Source organism: Eleutherodactylus coqui, chromosome 6 (genome assembly GCF_035609145.1).
Source record: "Eleutherodactylus coqui strain aEleCoq1 chromosome 6, aEleCoq1.hap1, whole genome shotgun sequence".
In the NCBI taxonomy this organism is placed as follows: Eukaryota; Metazoa; Chordata; class Amphibia; order Anura; family Eleutherodactylidae; genus Eleutherodactylus; species Eleutherodactylus coqui.
In genome coordinates, this window is record NC_089842.1 from 223,972,081 (window position 1) to 223,990,358 (window position 18,278).

Sequence of the window (18,278 nt, forward strand, 5' to 3'; positions counted from 1 at the left end):
TGGCTGTGGTCAGCAGATGGGGGTGTTAAGGCTCTGTACTCTAGTGGGGGCAGAATAGCCTACAGCTCTGTAGTCTAGTGGAGGGCAGATGGGGGTATTACGGCTTTGTACTCTAGTTGTGGGCAGTCGGGGGTATTACGGCTCTTTACTCTAGTGGCGGGCAGTTGTGTTAAGGCTCTGTAGTTTATTGGTGGGCATTCGAGGTGGGAAATACGGCTCTGCACTGTAGCCGCGGGCAGTGGGGGATATTACGGCTCTGTACTCTACTGCTGGGCAGACGGGTATCATGGCTCTGTACTCCAGTTGTGGGCAGACAGGGATATTACAGCTTTGTACTCTAGTGGCCGGCTAATGGGGGGTATTACAGCTCTGTATTTTAGCGGTGGGCAAATGAGGGTTTTACGGCCTTTTTAACTAGTGGCGAGCAGATGGGGGTATTACGTCTCTGTACTCTAGGGGGCGGCAGATGGGGGTATTACGTCTCTGTACTCTAGGGGGCGGCAGATGGGGGTATTACGTCTCTGTACTCTAGGGGGCGGCAGATGGGGGTATTACGTCTCTGTACTCTAGTGGGGGGCAGATGGGGGTATTATGGTTATATGGACGCCATTAGACGCGGTATTTGAGTGACGTCACACAAGGCAGTTTATATGTCCAAAAAATAACGTTAGAAAAACAAGCTTTGTGAGGTTTGCAGTTTTTTGCTCATTATGATACCACACTGGGTTGTAAAAAAAAACGCCTGCCCGCTCCTCAAGCCTCATGCACACTGTGAGGCGATTAGTAGGTCTCCGGAGCTACCGATCAATGTGCCTGACGTCACTCCGACGTTCTCCCCCGGCGCGTTCCGTATGGAGCAGTCCGCCATATAGAAGTTGGGGGAAGCGCGGCCGGTACCATTCAATGGTAGGGGGATTAGGCAGTAAATTATGTAATGTATACAGAGGCGGCGGAGAAGGGGACGAGCGCACTGTTTTGTCCTCTCCCTGTTTCTGCTGTGGTATCGCCCGGGCAGCTTCCGCTGCGATCTCGGCGTTTCCGGTTTTTGTGCGGGTGAGCGGCCTGAGAATCTGTGGGAGCGCCTCGTCAGCGGCCGGAACCTGCGGGGAGCGCAGTGCAGCCCGGAGGACATGTCAGCCCTCTAGACCTCCTGCCGTGCTCTCTCTGATGGCCGCCGACCAGGACAAGCTGGAAGGTCTAACGCTCCCGGGCCGCAGAGCCAAAGCCGGTGAGACGGGGGAAGCGAATGGGGGGGTGCGGGTCCTACAGTCAGCGGTACATGGATAGTGACACACGGCCTCACACCTCAATGAGGGAGCAGTTAAGAACCCCCTTTCCACGTTGCGTTGGCTGTTCTTCCCCATCCCATCTCCTGCTGTTGTGCGTTGGCCAGTCTGGTGAGCCCCCTTATTCCATCCCCCGGGGTGGCGTCGGTCCCATCACATCCCCCCCGGGTTGGCGTCGGCCGGTCCGGGGAGCCCCATCGCGTCCCCCCCGGGTTGGCGTCGGCCGGTCCGGGGAGCCCCATCGCGTCCCCCCCGGGTTGGCGTCGGCCGGTCCGGGGAGCCCCATCGCGTCCCCCCCGGGTTGGCGTCGGCCGGTCCGGGGAGCCCCATCGCGTCCCCCCCGGGTTGGCGTCGGCCGGTCCGGGGAGCCCCATCGCGTCCCCCCCGGGTTGGCGTCGGCCGGTCCGGGGAGCCCCATCGCGTCCCCCCCGGGTTGGCGTCGGCCGGTCCGGGGAGCCCCATCGCGTCCCCCCCGGGTTGGCGTCGGCCGGTCCGGGGAGCCCCATCGCGTCCCCCCCGGGTTGGCGTCGGCCGGTCCGGGGAGCCCCATCGCGTCCCCCCCGGGTTGGCGTCGGCCGGTCCGGGGAGCCCCATCGCGTCCCCCCCGGGTTGGCGTCGGCCGGTCCGGGGAGCCCCATCGCGTCCCCCCCGGGTTGGCGTCGGTCGGTCCGGGGAGCCCCATCGCGTCCCCCCCGGGTTGGCGTCGGCCGGTCCGGGGAGCCCCATCGCGTCCCCCCCCGGTTGGCGTCGGCCGGTCCGGGGAGCCCCATCGCGTGTCCCCCCCCCCCCCGGGTTGGCGTCGGCCGGTCCGGGGAGCCCCATCGCGTGTCGTCCCCCCGGGTTGGCGTCGGCCGGTCCGGGGAGCCCCATCGCGTCCCCCCCCGGGTTGGCGTCGGCCGGTCCGGGGAGCCCCATCGCGTCCCCCCCCGGGTTGGCGTCGGCCGGTCCGGGGAGCCCCATCGCGTCCCCCCCCCGGGTTGGCGTCGGCCGGTCCGGGGAGCCCCATCGCGTCCCCCCCGGGTTGGCGTCGGCCGGTCCGGGGAGCCCCATCGCGTCCCCCCCGGGTTGGCGTCGGCCGGTCCGGGGAGCCCCATCGCGTCCCCCCCGGGTTGGCGTCGGCCGGTCCGGGGAGCCCCATCGCGCCCCCCCGGGGTGGCGTCGGCCGGTCCGGGGAGCCCCATCGCGTCCCCCCCCCGGGGTGGCGTCGGCCGGTCCGGAGAGCCCCATCGCGTCCCCCCCCCCCCCCCGGGGTGGCATCGGCCGGTCCGGGGAGCCCCATCGCGTCCCCCCCCGGGGTGGCGTCGGCCGGTCCGTGGCGTCGGCCGATCCTCGGAGACCAGCCTCCCCGTTCCATTCCCCCCCCCCCCCCCCCCCCCCCCCGGGGTGGCGTCGGCCGGTCCTGGGAGGCCAGCCTCCCCGTCCCATTCCCCCCCGGGGTGGCGTTGGCCGGTCCGGGGAACCCCCCCAGCTTCCCCCGGGGTGGCGTCGCCGGTTCGTTGAGGGGAAGTCACATGATTATTTGTTGATGACCTGATTGGTTTCCTGTGTTTTCCAGGCATGCAAATGAAGAGCCCAGAGAAGAAACGTCGCAAGTCAAACACTCAGGTACGGAGAGCTGGGGGTTGGAAGAATCAGCGGTAAGTGAGGCCGCTCTCTCTCAGGCGTTTTTTCACAGCATTTAGCAGGCGTTACAAACACCTGATGACAGCGCTCTATGGGCCCCCATTCATTACAGTGGGGTTTCTCAGACGAACGTTTTAGCGAATCTTTTCTAATGTTGCTAAATGGAACGCTGTATGCTCTGTTTTTGCGCGTTGAGCGCATTTTTAACGCTCTGCACACATTGCAAAGATGGGATGCATTAAAAATGCTGTAAAATGCTGTGTTTAAATAACCGCCTGTGTGAGAATGGTGTAAAGGGAGCAGTGAGTGGCCCCTTACTGAAGGTTGGGACCCTTCGCTGTCCGTAGGCTAGTCCATCTGTCCCTCAGCACTGACCCTCCCCCACTCTACACACATGACATGTATTACTGGCATCACGCTCTATAACGGGGGCTTGGGCTCATAGTATGTGTGATACTACAGGAGACGCTCTCCTCCCAGAAGGCCCCCTGAGCAGGAATCCCAAGTATCTCCATATGGTAATGCTTAGTGGGGCCCCGTTGGCCCTAATGACATCAGGTCCTCTCTGTGGAATAGTTGCTACTAATGTCTGATACACTTCAGCTGGTATTTCTCTTAGTTATCCTGCAAACGTATTCCGACTTCTTTAGGAGAAGATGGAGAAGAAAATTCGCAGCATGTTCTAATTGTGTGCGGATTGCGCAGGGACGGCTTTTATTAACCCCTTAGTGACCAAGACTGTTTGCGCCTTAATGACCAGGCCAAATTTTGCAAATCTGACACGTGTCACTTTAACATGGAAAAACACCAGAAAGGTTTTGCATATCCAAGCGATTCTGACATAGTTTTTTCGCCACATGTTGTACTTCATCTAGGCGGAAAAATAGACCGATAGAATTTGTGTTTATTTATTAAAAGCACCAAAATTGGGAAACCTTTAAAAAAATCGTCATTTTTTTTCACATTTCCAACTGCGATATCTCAAATATGTGCAAACATAATATAGAAATTTTTGCTAAGATATATATTTCCATCCGTTACTTTATTTTGGGCGCACATTGGAAAAACTTTCGGTTTTTTTTTGTTTTTTTTTTTTAAAGGGGTTGTCCCGCGATAGCAAGTGGTGTTACACACTTCTGTATGGCCATATTAATGCACTTTGTAATATACATCGTGCATTAATTATGAGCCATACAGAAGTTATTCACTTACCCCCCCGGTGTTGGCGTCCCCGTCTCCATGGCGCCGACCAAAGCCGCCTTCTCCCTGGATTAGACGCGCTTGCGCAGTCTGCCCTCTTCTTTCTGGCTCCGGCCGCAGAGGTCTTCTGCGCATGCACGCCAGAGCGGCCCCTTCAGCGCAAGCGCGTCTAATCCAGGGAGAAGGCAGCGCCATGGAGACGGGGAGCCAGCATCGGTGGGGGTAAGTGTATAACTTCTGTATGGCCAATATTTAATGCACAATGTATATTACAAAGTGCATTAATATGGCCATACAGAAGTGTATAGACCCACTTGCTGCCGCGGGACAACCCCTTTAACCATTTAGGAGACCTACAAATTTAACATTACTTTACAGCATTTTGAGGAACACTTTGTTTTCCTGCACCAAGCCAAGATTGGAAAGGTTCATAGGAGTCAAAATAATAGCTACCCCCACAAGTGACCCCTTTTTGAAAACTACACCCCTTAACGTATTCACTGAGGGGTGTCAGGAGGATTTTAACCCCACAGTTGTTTTTCAGGAGTCAATGCAATTTAGAAGAGAAAAACAAAAATTTCATATTTTTGCAAATATGGCATTTTAAAGACAGGACTTTTTTCTATAGTACACATGAAAATGAGGATTTGCACCCCAGAATGAATACCCCTGTTTGTCCCGTACTCAGAAACATACCCATTGTGGCCCTTTTATTACGTCTGTATGCACAATGGGGCCCAAAATGAAAGGAGCAACCGGTGGCTTTTGGAACAGAAATTTTGCTTGAAGGAGATTTAGTCCCCATTGCCCACTTGTAGAGCCATTGAGTGACCAAAACTATGGAGAACCCCCACAAGTGACCCCATTTTGAAAAGTAGACCCCTTAACGAATTTATCTAGGGGTACAATGACTTTTTTGACTTCACAGTTTTTGAATGAATCTAATAGGAATGAAGACTTTCACCCCAAAATGGATACCCCTGTTTGTCCCGTGTCCAGAACCATACCTCTTGTGGCCCTAATCTACTTATAGGACACATGGCTGGGCCTATAATGGAAGGAACACCCGTTGGATTTCAGGGTACAATGGAATAAATTCCAGGCCCCATCGCCCACTTGTAGAGCCATTGAGCGGCCAAAACGATAGAGAACCCCCACAAATGACCCCATTTTGAAAACTAGACCACTTAATGAATTCATCTAGGGGTATACTGCGTATTTTGACCCCACAGTTTTTGAATGAATCTAAGCAAAACAGAAGGAAAAAATTGCGATTTTCATTTTTTTTTTTGGCAATTGTGTCAATTTAAAAACAGGTTTTTTTGTACAGTGTAAATAGGAATGAAGACGTTCACCCCAAAATGGATCCCCCCGTTTGTTCCGTGTTCAGAAACATACCCATTGTGGCCCTAATCTACTTACAGGACACATGGCTAGGCCTATAATAGAAGGAATGCCCGTTGGATTGCAGGGTACAACGGAATAAATTCCAGGCCCCATTGCCCACTTGTACGGAATAAAAATCGACTTCCTAAAAATAATCCCCCCCACCCCCATTTTTTGGCATTCCCTAAATATTAGATAAAAGTAATAATATAAACTGCGTTTTATGTCCGAAGACGGGTAATTACGGAGGCTGGTTGGGCTGGGCACATGGGGCAAGAAAACCGGGTATTCCCCCCCCCCCCCCCCCCCCCTTCTCGCTTTTTTGGGGGTATTTCGTGACCTCAGCAGCGGGTATGGGGTGTAAAAAGTGGCACTGTGAGGCTTTGTAATTTTGCTGCGGTGCGGCGGTCTCACAGAGAAGGCGCTCAACAAGCTGCTCCTGGAACTGCATGAAGGCGAGCGTTCCCGGGGCTTCTTGTAAATTACAGATTACTGGTAGCGATCCAAATAACGCCGGGCTCACACGGCCGTATGCAGAATCCGCTTGCGGAGGCCCGCAGCGAATTCCAGCTGTGAGCCCGGCTGTGGCCCTGCGTACGACCACGTAATGTACTGCGCATAACTGTCTACTCACACAGGCGGTCATGCGCAGTACACTGTTTTTTGTTTATATTTCCCGCGCCGTCGCTTAGAGATGACCCGGGTACCCGCAGCCCGTACACAATGTGTTTGCATATGGGCTGCGAGTATATCCGCGGTCATAGAGCACAATGGGCTCTAGGTCGCGGATATCCGCGGTAAACTATAGCATGCCGTGTTCTGTTTCTGCGAGTGGATTCCGTAATTCTGACCCGCTAATTGGGGGGAATTGTGTAATCCAATGCATATGATTGATCCGTGGATTACCGCTGATCAAGCGCATGCAGAACCCGTAATTTCGCTCCGGTCATGTGTGACCGGCCTAATGTTATATCGCTAATTTATCACGTGACCGGGGACCGCTCAGCGAGGCCACCCGTCACTGCTCCAAGCACTCGGCGACCGTTGGTCGCTGGGAGCAAGGAGATTTTAAGTTTCCTGGGCTCCCCGACTCCTGCGCATGTGTCCGGTGTTTTGCCAGCAGTCGCATGCGCAGAATCCGGGAAAGTTCACGGAAGAAGATCGCGTCGGGGTGCAAATACGCAGGCCTCCGTTAAAAAGTTTCATCTCCCCTCACCGATCGCATCAGTGAGGGGAGATGAACCTTCACCTTTTTTTTACTTTTACGTGATCGCCATTATCCATTGGATAACGGCGAACACGTGACCAGGAACCGCTTACCGCGGCCCCCCGTGAAATCTCCAGGCTATCGGCTAAGTTTTGTAGCCAGGAGAGATTTTAAATTATGCTGGCAATCCACAGCTTTTGCGCATGCGTCCGCCATTTTGGCGCAGAAGCTGCGGTAAGGTCCACGGATCAACATCCCACCAGGGAGCAAATCTGGGACCTTGGGTACGTAATTTCATCCCCCCTTACGGATACAATCCGTATGGGGAGATAAAACTTTAACTTTTAACTTTTTTTTTTTTTACTTTTTAACTTTATATGATCACCGTTATCTGATGGATAACGCTGATCATGTGACTGGAAACCGCATACAGCGGTCCCCAGTCATATCTCCCTGCACTCGGCTATCTGTGACAGCTGGGTGCAGGGAGATTTTGAATTTGCCGGGCTCGCCGGCCTTCTGCGCATGCGCGCCACATCGGCGCATGCGCAGAAGCCAGCAGAGGGCCCCGACACCGGCCGGAGGACACGGAGGAAGGGGGGTAAGTATTTTCACCTTCCCTCATGGATCCGATCCATGAGGGGAGGTGAAGCTTTTCTTTTTTTTACTTTTTTCTTCACTTTTCCCGCGATCGCCGTTATCCATTGGATAACGGCGATCGCGGTACCGGGGACCGCTCACCGCGGTCCCCGCTGACATCTCCTGCCTCCCGGCTACCTACAGGAGCCGGGAGCCAGGAGATTTCAAATTTCCCGGGCCGCCAGGCCTTCTGCGCATGCGGCTGACGTAATGCCGCCTGGCGCGCATGCGCAGAAGACCGGCTTTGGGGCCCGGAGCATCGGGAGAGCGGGGAGCAGTGCGGCGGACCAGGGTGAGTAATTTCAGCTGCCCTGATGGTCCGATCCATCAGGGCAGCTGAATCTTTAACTTTTTTTGAACTTTTTAAAACTTTTATGCGATCGACGCTATCGATTGGATAGCGCCAATCGCATTGCCAGGGGGGGGGGGGGGGGCGGTCCCCGCAGCCCGGGATGACAGCTCCATGCTGTCGGCCACCTGCGGACACCGACAGCATGGAGCTGTCACGTCCAGAGCCAGAGAGGCTTTATTCTCTGCAGGACACGTTTTTACGTCCTCAGAGACTAAAGCCCACTTCGGGAGGACGTAAAAACACTATGGGCTGGTCGTTAAGGGGTTAAAGTCAGTGGAAGCCGTCCGACCCACAACCCTTCCGCAATTGACATTCCGGATAGGTCTAAGTTACCCGCGTCATTGCCTATCAAAAGCGCTGGGGGTGAGATTTGAAAAAAAAAAATCTGTACTGCGCGTCTGGCAACGATACACATGGCAAATACGCCTGTGTGAGTGAACCCCAACTGTTGGCACAACACATCCAGCAAAAAGAGTGTCCCTCCCCGGATCCCCCACAGCCGGGTACCACCACCTGATGAATCATCGCTCAATTGTCCAATGACGACGCGCCTTGCACCATTGTAGAATCGTCTCTGAGAAAACTCACCAGATGTTTGCAGGATAACTGAAGGGAAATACCAGCTGAAGTGCAGCAAGTATGCCACAGAGTGTCCAATGTTGTTAGGTCCCAAGGAGCCCCGCTAAGTATTACCGTACGGAAATACTGCTTGCGGTTCCTGCACAGGGGGAGTATTGCCCGCTGGGCGCGATATTGGCCTGACTTGTGTGGCAGGGGCCAGTATCAGCCTTTCAGCAGCACATGGCTGGAGCCGTTGTCTTGTGTGAAGTGCGCTTCTGGGAGTGTCCTGCAGAGGGTGCTATCGCTCAGTTGTGGGGTCAGCCGTAGATGAATGTAGTCTTCAGTGTCTCTTCCTCTCTCCGCAGGGACCCGCTTACTCTCACCTCTCGGAGTTTGCCCCTCCCCCAACTCCTATGGTGGATCACTTGGTCGCATCGAATCCATTTGAAGATGACTTTGGGGCCCCGAAGGTCAGCGCCGCCGCCTCTCCGTTTATGAACAACCCTGTGCCATTCGGGAACTTCCGTATGCAGGGAGGCATGCCGCACCAGGTGCCTCCGGGGTATCCAGGGGGCCCGCAGCCTATGAGGCGACAGCCACCCCCCTTCCCTCCCAATCAGATGGGTCCCGGCTTCGGGATGCCCCAGAACCCTAATTATGTGCAGCCAGGGAACATGAACTTTTCCAACCAGCCCTTCAACCAGGCCATGGGCCAGAGCTTCAGCCCACCCGCCGGACAGATGATGCAGGGGCCGGTTGGAGGCTTTGGCCCTATGATGTCGCCCACCATGGGACAGCCACCCCGGGGGGACATTGGTCCGGGCCCTGTACTAAACTCCCCTGGTGGCCCCGCGTTCTCTCAGCGCTTTGGCTCTCCCGGTCATCCGTTTGGACAGGCCGCCATGCAGCGACCGAGCCTTCCGCCCAACAGCAGCCCCTTTGCTGGGACAGACCAGAGCTTCCCGCCAGGCGTGGAGGAGCACACCAAAAGCCTAAACCCTCCCGGCAACACCTTCAGCCAGGAGCAGCACGTCGGCTCCCCGTCCGCCATCAACGGCAACCAGCAAAACTTTACTCCAAACAGCGCCCCCCGGGGGAACAGCAGCACGCCAGAAGTCAACAACATCCCCCCAGTAAGTAAACCCACAGGCCACCAGCCTCCCCCAGGCCTGGTGTACCCCTGCGGAGCCTGCCGCAACGAGGTGAATGATGACCAGGACGCCATCTTGTGCGAAGCTTCTTGTCAGAAGTGGTTTCACCGCGAATGCACCGGGATGACCGAGAGCGCCTACAGCCTGCTGACCCGCGAGTCGTCTGCCGTCTGGGCCTGCGACTATTGTCTGAAAACCAAGGACATCCAGTCCGTGTACATACGAGAGCCGATGGGGCAACTGGTGGCCGCCAATGATGGCTGAGAGCCCCGGGAGGAGACTCACTCGGCTTTATCTGTACAGGTCAACGAGACGCACTCCGCTCGTCATGTATGTTACATTGGTGGGGTCCAGGACTGCATCCAACAGTGTAGGGTTGTGTCATAAGGGCAGCTGCCGTGTGCACACGCTAACTGACCCCCCCGCTCCCTCGGATCAGCACGTGGGGGTTCAGCTAGCAGCTGCGGCATGTATGTGCTCCCTGTGCACGGGCTGCTCTGTTTTCTGTCATTCTACCTCATTGTATTAAGACACCACAGAAGACACGTGTGCCCGCGTTGTGCCCTGCATCGGGGCACCGCTTCTTTCACACGCACTTAATAAATCTGCTCGCCCGCAGTCGTATGATTTGTATCAGACACAGTTTCGTCTTTATGGTCTAGTGGTCATTGCTATTGGGGAGTCAGCAATGCAGCTGCAGCGCTGGGGGTTGTAGTGCACCAACATGCTGCCCTGCATCAGGATAACCGCCTACTGCAATGAATCACACAACATGCCCTCTAGTGGGTATGTTGGGTACTTCCTGGGTACGGAGACTAGTGGACAGGAAGAGTTGCTACAGGGAGGCCTCACCCATTATAAAGCGACCCTCTGATTTCTGCCTTAAGACTTACCTGCCCTTTGTCCCAGCGTTGCTATTTTTCCGGTGGCCACCGCCATCTTTAGAGTACCAGAGCATCTATAGTGCGTTGGTGGTGTGGGGCCTACTCATACACTGTAGCTGCACTCTGATTGGCCAGTGCTGCTTACATGATCAGCGTCTGTTAGATTGCTAGAGAATGGCAGCCATCATGGCCACTTGAAAATGAACTCCCAGAATGGTGAAACCAAAAGATGATGGGCTGCAGGTAAGATCCTCCTCCCTTGGCTTTCAGGACACAATTTTTCCAGGGTCGCTTTAAAGCTACGGTATTTGCCATTAATCCACCTCCCGCCTACAAGAGGGTCTGGACTATGTTGGTGGTCCGGATTCGGGGTGAGGATATTGCAACAGGCGGGGTGAGCACCTTACATGGAGATGAATTCTGGGGACAGGAGCTGTGAGACTGCAAAACCAACTCCCAGCATGCCCTGCAGGAGGTTGTCGGGGCACGTTAGGAGTTGTCGGGGGACACTGCGTCAGGGACCTTACATACAAAATGGAAGTGCTTCGCAACACAGCGCAATTTGCTGCTCTGGAAATCCACACCAAAATCTGCCTGCTAAGGGCTTCCACATGGGTGGAGTCATGCCGCACCACACGCAGACCTAAAATCCATACGTCTCAATGTAGAATGCAGATGGCTTAGTCATGCCAGCATTTTCGCATCAGAATATGCAACGTGTGCGTTTTGGTGAGGAATTCGTAGCAGCAGGTTTAGGCCTCATGTCCACGGGGAAAATCGGGCCCGCTACGGATTCTACATGTAGAATCCGTAGCGGGTCCCTCCTGCCCCGCGGACATCAGCGCTGAAAATAAGAATTTATAAGAATTTACCTATCCGTAGCGGGCGGGGAAGCTCTGCTCTTCCTCACGGCCGGATCTTCTTTTTCGGCCGGCGGATGAATTCCTCACGTCGCCGGCACGTCGTCGACGTGCCGCGCGCATGCGCCGGGCACATCCGCCGAGCCGAAGCAAGGGAGATGCGGCCGTGAGGAAGAGAAGACTTTCCCGGCCCGCTGCGGGTGAGTAAATTCTTTTAAATTCCTATTTTAGGTCTCCCGCGGATCCGGACGGCTTCCATAGGCTTCAATAGAAGCCCGCGGGAGACCCGCATGAAAATGGAGCATGGTCCAGATTTTTTCATGCTCCATTTTTTTTAAAATCACTTTTATTGACCATCCGCGGGTATTTATCTACCCGCGGGTGGTCAATGCCTCCCTATGGGATGCGGATCCGCATGCGGGAGAAGAGTTAAAATCCGCAGCGGATTTTAATTCTTATTTTCCCCGTGAACATGAGGCCTTAGGGCTCCGTATTACCTGCACGGACCCCAAAGCACGTCCCGCTCTGGTCCGTGTAAGTCCGCATGAGATGTACCTATTCACCATACTTGGCAGGAAGTCAGTGGGGCCTGGTTGCTTCTTTTTTTTTGCGCACCTTAAAAAATACAATTGGGGTGTAATCTGCCTGAAAAACCGCAGTAGAAATCAAGGATTCTTCTGCCGCTGATCGACGCCCGGACTGTCCAAAGGTAAACGTGCGCCGAATTTATGACCCGTTTCTGCATGGATCCGCAATAAGCGGCGACCTGTCACTTACGAATCTGCATGTAAATATGTTGGAATGCTGCACGTGGATTTTGCCCAATCACAAGACTAGTTCTGGGTGTGGTCAGCGGCAGAATAGCCCCGCCCTCTGCCGCACCATAAATCATAGATACACAGTTTTTGGTGCTGAATTTCCCATCATCCGCGCTGGCCGGAGTCTAGCAATCTTCAGTTGTCCTCTACATGTAACTTCATCCTTGAAGATTCCTCCCCAGCTTCAGGATCTCTGCTTGCTTTCATACGTAGTCTGAAGCTGAAACCAAGTCAGGTGCTGATCTTGAAACAGAAAGCGGGAGCCCTGATACACTGTGCCGAGTGCTGCAGCTGTGTGATCCTCACCTGGCCCGCAAATGTCACCAAGCAGAGAAGATCTTGGATATGCTGAGAAATGTCTTGACTTCCAGGAGGAGAGCTGGCCCTTTAAGCTGTGCGTGGCGTGACAGCTGCGCTGGGCTATAGATAGGGCTGGCGTTCTCACTGTGTATTAATAGCCACCGCCAGTTTGTATTTAGTATGCTGCAGGGGTCTGCGGCTGCCTGCGGGCCCCCTATTCATGGACGATGGGAGCTTCCCTGCAGCACACTGACACCCAGGAGAACTAAGGCCGCTGTTACTGCGATTGTAACACCACCATTGATGTCATTAGGGCCACACAGACCAGCGCTCAAACGCGGCGTTTCTAATGCAATTTTCTAGCGCTTTCTGCTCTATTTTGTGATGGGTGATGAGGTGCAGTAAAGAACGCACAAAAATAGAGCAGACAGTGCAGTTCTGCAAGGCGCTACTGAAATCAGCGAGCATTGCACTGCGATTGGAACATTGCAGTAAAAAGCGTCAAGTGTGAGAATGGTTTAAAGGTCCCAACATGGCTGCGGGGATCCCAAACTACATCTGTACCCCGACCAACATACCCAGATGTAACATATGGACCCCCATGACAGCACCATGTACCCAGGAGTCGATAATGTAAACTCCACATCACACACAATGTATCATCCCTGACCCCAGGAGCTCACAATCTCCCCATCATAGAATGGTAGAGTTGGAAGGGACCTCCAGCGTCATCGGGTCCAACCCCCTGCTCAGTGCAGGATTCACTAAATCATCCCAGACAGATATTTGTCCAGCCTTTGTTTGAACACTTCCATTGAAGGAGAACTCACCACCTCCTGTGGTAACCTGTTCCACTCATTGATCACCCTCGCTGTCAGAAAGTTTTTTTTCTAATATTTAATCTGTCTCCTTTCAGTTTCATCCCATTGCTTCTAGTCTTTCCTTGTGCAGATGAGAATAGGGCTGATCCCTCTGCAGTGTGACAGCCCTTCAGATATTTGCAGAGAGCTATTAAGTCTCTTCTCAGCCTAAACATTCTCAGATCCTTTAACCGTTCATCATGGGACATGATTTGCAGACCGCTCACCATCCTGATAACTCCTCCTTGAACTTGCCCCAGTTTGTCTATGTCTTTTTTATAGGGGGGTGCCCAGAACTGGACACAGTATTCCAGATGAGGTCTGACTAAGGAAGAGTAGAGGGGGATAATGACCTCACGTGATCCAGACTCTATGCTTCTCTTAATACATCCCAGAATTGTGTTTGCCTTTTTGGCTGCTGCATCACATTGTTGACACATGTTCAGTCTATGATATATTAGTATACCCAAGTCTTTTTCACATGTGCTGCTGCTTAGCCCAATTCCTCCCATTCTGTATGTGCTTTTTTAATTTTTCTTGCCCAGATGTAGGACTTTGCATTTCTCCTTGTTAAATACCATTCTGTTAGTCGCCGCCCACTGTTCAAGCTTTTCTAGATCTTTCTGAATCCTCTCTCTCTCTTCCCTGGTGTTAGCTATTCCTCCTAGCTTTGTGTCGTCGGCACATTTGATCAGTTTCCCATCAATTCCCTCCTCCAGATCATTTATAAAAATGTTGAACAGCACTAGGCCTAGGGTAGAGCCTTGTGGTTCCCCACTTGATACATTCTTCCACTTGGATGTGCGGCCATTTATGACCACTCATTGAGTATGATCACTCAGCCAGTCGTGAATCCACCTAATAGTTGCCTTGTCAATCCCATATTTGGTCATTTTGTCAATAAGTATGGTATGAGATACTTTGTCAAATGCTTTACTAAAGTCAGGATATACTATATCCACCGCATTTCCCTGATCAACCCAGTCGGTGATTCTGTCATAGAAGGAAATTAGATTAGTCTGACATGACTTGTTTGTTACAAACCCATGCTGGTTCTGGTTAATTACTCCATTCCTTCTCTCTATCCTTCTTTGTATTTATAGCTCTTTATTTCTTTATCTTCTTCTCTTCATATTTACATCCTTTATTTTTCCTCTAGTCACAGTCAAAGCTGTCGCTCCTCCTCAGTTACAGTTTCTCTGATTTTTCTCTTGTTTCCCCTTTCACTTCTCTCTCCTGCCTGGCACTTTCTTTACCCCTGTTGGGCGCTTCTCTCTTTTGGCACCTCACTTTTTCTGACACTCCTCTCCTTGTCACTACTCTTTCTGGTGCTTCCCTGCCTGGCACTCCCCTCACTCTCCTGTGACCGTTGTCCGGCTATTTATCATCTCTGTCACCTGACCAGTTTGTCTGCAGCCAATCACAGCCTATCTGGTTGCTAGGCTACCTGCCTCACCTGAGTCACTAGGCATTTTTTTCCTATCCTGTGCAGCTGGATAAAAACGTCCTAACTGGTTGCTAGGTTACCAGCATCCCTTGTGTAAACTGACTCAGATTAAACCCTAGGGCCGGTTATTATATTATCGGTCCCCATAGCTAAACAGCGCAATGTAGTGCCTTTTCCAGGCCGCTACATATGTGTTCCCTCACCATCTCTCTGCTTATATACAGCCTGCCTTGTTTTATTCCTCTAATAGCACAGAGAAGATCAGTTGATGTTCCATCTACTTTCTGAGAGAAAACAGATACAAAATAGGAATTTAAAAGTTCGGCCTTCCCAACATCATTCTTAACCAATTCACCATTTTCATCTTGTAAGCATCCAATAGCATCTTTGACTTTTCTTTTGCTTTTGACATACCCTTTTTTTTTTTATTGCTTTTGGCCTCTGTTGTAAGCCTCAATTCATTATCAGCTTTAGCTTTTCTGACACTTGCCCTACAGTTTCTGCAGACAGCATTATATTCTTCTTTAGATATTCCCCCCTCTTTCCATTTGATAATAATTTTCTTTGTTTTTAACATGTGTGCAAGTTCTGTGTTCATCCTTCCTGGTCTCTTTAAATGCTTCCCATTCTTCCTTCTTTTAGGGATTGTTAACGATTGTGCTTTGAGAATCTCATTTCACAATATTTCCCAACCTTCTTGGACATTTCTGTCCTTACGAACATCCAGCCATTGGATTCTTCCTACCCTCTTTCTGAGTTCATTGAAATCTGCCTTTCTGAAATCCAACCTTGAGGTCTGAGTTTTCTCAGGTCTTCCTGCCCTTTTTATCCTAAATTCAAGGATATCATGATCACTGCCTCCTAAGGTCCCAGCCACTCTTACTTCTTCAACCATTTCCTCTCTGTTGGTGAGAATTAGGTCCAAGATAGCAGATCTCCGTGTTTTCTCGTCAACCTTCTGGAAGATAAAGTTGTCAGCAACAGCGTATAAGAATTTGTTGGATCCATTACTTTTACCTGAGAGAGATTCCCAACAAATGTCTGGATGGGTAAAATCTCCCATAATCACTATGTGAAGCTTTTTGGAGAGCTTGGCCATCTGATGTAGAAAGAGTTCATCCATATCTTCTGCTTGTCCAGGTGGCCTATAGTAAATGCCTACAATAGTGTCCCTTCTGTTGTTCTCTCCTTGTATTCTTACCCAAACAGTTTCTACAGAACTCCCATGCTCTGAAGCTTGAATCTCTGTGGAGATGAATGTTTTCCTAACATGCAACACAACACATCCTCCCCTTTTTTTTAGGTCTATTTCTCCTTCAAGCCTTGTATTCCAATCACGTGTATCATCCCACCAGGTTTCCATGATGCCTATGACATCATATTTCTCTTCCTGTGTTAGGAGCTCCAGTTTTCCTTGTTTGTTTCCCATGCTCTGTGCATTTGTGTAGAAACATTTTAGTTTGTGATCGGTGTCTCTTGCTCCTCTACTTTCCTTCTGAATTTTTTGTCTTTGTTCTTCCTTTCCACTTCTATTAGCGAGGTTCTCAAATGTATTAATTAGCTGTATTTTTTTTACCTGGCCTTTCACCTCCCTTCCCATATTGTTCTAGTTTACAGCTCTCCTAATGAGTGAAGCAAGGGCCCATCAAATATATGCTTACCTGTTTTTGTAAGGTGCAACCCGTCTCTAGCAAGCAGTCCATCGTATAAGTAAGTCACTCCATGGTCTAGAAATCCAAATCTTTGCTGACAGCACCATCGATGTAGCCAGTTGTTCACCTCTAGAATCCTGTTCCATCTTCTTATTCCATGGCCATCCACTGGGAGAATAGATGAGAAGACCACCTGTGCTCCTAGTTCCTTCACCTTCTTTCCAAGGTCTTCAAAGTCTCTTCAGATAGTTACAAGGTCCTTGTTTGCAGTGTCATTTGTTCCTACATGTATTAGTAGGAATGGGTGATGTTCTGTAGGACTGAAGAGTCTTGACAGCCTATCAGACACATCTTTGATTTGTGCACCTTGAAGACGGCACACCTCTTGTGAGGTGTCAGGTCTGCAGAAAGTGGCCCCTATTCCTCTCGATAAGGAATACTCCACAACCATCACTCTCCTTCACACACAATGCATCATCCCTGACCCCAGTAGCTCACAATCTAATCTCCCCATTGCACACCATGTATCACCCCTATCATAGCTGACACCAGAAGCTCACAATCTAATATCATCACATAGTGCATCACCCCCATCATCCCTGACCCCAGCAGTTTACAATCTAGTCTCCTCATCACACACCATGTATCACTCCCATCATCCCTGACCCCAGGAGCTCACAATCTAATCTCCCCATTGCACACCATGTATTACCCCTATCATCGCTGACCCCAGAAGCTCACAATCTAATCTCATCATCAGACAATGCATCATCCCTCATCATCCCTGACCCCAGGAGCTCACAATCTAATCTACTCATCACACACAATGTATCACTCATCATCCCTAAACCCAGGAGTACACAATCGAATCTGCCCATCACATACATCACCCCCATCATCCCTGACCCTAGGAGCTCACAATCTAATATCCCTATCACACACCATGTATCACTCCATCATCGCTGACCCCAGGAGCTCACAATCTAATCTCATCACACAGAATGCATCACTCTCATCATCCCTGAACCCAGGAGCTCATAATCTAATCTCATCACACAATGTATCACCCCCATCATCCCTGACCCTAGGAGCTGACAATCTAATCTCATTACACAGAATGCATCACTCTCATCATCCCTGAACCCAGGAGCTCATAATCTAATCTCATCACACAATGTATCACCCCCATCATCCTTGACCCCAGGAGCTCACAATCTAATCTGCCCATCACACACAATGTATCACTACTGTCATCCCTGACCCCAGGAGCTCACAATCTAATCTCATCACACACAATGTATCACCCCCATCATCCCTGATCCCAGAAGCTCACAATCTAATCTCATCACACACAATGTATCACCCCCATCATCCCTGTCCCTAGGAGCTCACAATCTAATCTCATTACACAGAATGCATCACTCTCATCATCCCTGAACCCAGGAGCTCACAAGCTAATCTCCCCATCACACATAATGTATCACCCCCATCATCCCTGCCCCTAGGAGCTCACAATCTAATCTCCCCATCACACATAATGTATCACCCCCATCATCCCTGCCCCTAGGAGCTCACAATCTAATCTCCCCATCACACAATGTATCACTCCCATCATCCCTGACCCCAGGAGCTCACAATCTAATCTGCCCATCACACACAATGTATCACTACTGTCATCCCTGACCCCAGGAGCTCACAATCTAATATCCACATCACACAATGTATCACTCCCATCATCCCTGATCCCAGGAGCTCACAATCTAATATCATCATCACACAATGTATCACCCCCATCATCCCTGACCCCAGGAGCTCACAATCTAATCTCATCACACACAATGTATCACTCCCATCATCCTCCTGGGGTCAGGGTTAATGACAGGTGCGGCCCACGGGCTGCTGGGAATAGTGTTCTTCTTCTGTCCTATCTCCCACCTGTCTCTGTCACTGACCTCCAGCAGGCACAGTGTTAATCCGCCGCTGTCAATCATCGGCTTGTCCTGCTGCTAGGGGCGGGGTTGATCTGCCCCCTGACAACCGGCATCCTGCCTT

The 18,278-nt window shown here is 51.7% G+C and overlaps 1 protein-coding gene across 1 annotated transcript; it reads left to right on the forward strand.

Moving 5' to 3' along the window:
• The first annotated feature begins 749 nt into the window (after positions 1–749).
• On the forward strand, positions 750–10,043 carry PYGO2 (pygopus family PHD finger 2). Its single transcript, XM_066608963.1, has 3 exons — positions 750–1,228; positions 2,842–2,891; positions 8,620–10,043. Exons 1-3 carry the CDS (start codon positions 763–765, stop codon positions 9,667–9,669), a joined length of 1,566 nt encoding a protein of 521 aa, XP_066465060.1. The 5' UTR covers positions 750–762; the 3' UTR covers positions 9,670–10,043.
• Positions 10,044–18,278: the final 8,235 nt, after the last annotated feature.

What these genes read in the sequence shown, in the direction of transcription:
- PYGO2 (XM_066608963.1), top strand. Translation starts at nt 763, where the DNA reads ATGCACACTGTGAGGCGATTAGTAGGTCTCCGGAGCTACCGATCAATG. An exon ending in GGGCCGCAGAGCCAAAGCCG is followed by an intron (nt 1,229 to 2,841) that starts GTGAGACGGGGG and finishes TGTGTTTTCCAG; the next exon opens with GCATGCAAATGAAGAGCCCA. An exon ending in GTCGCAAGTCAAACACTCAG is followed by an intron (nt 2,892 to 8,619) that starts GTACGGAGAGCT and finishes CTCTCTCCGCAG; the next exon opens with GGACCCGCTTACTCTCACCT.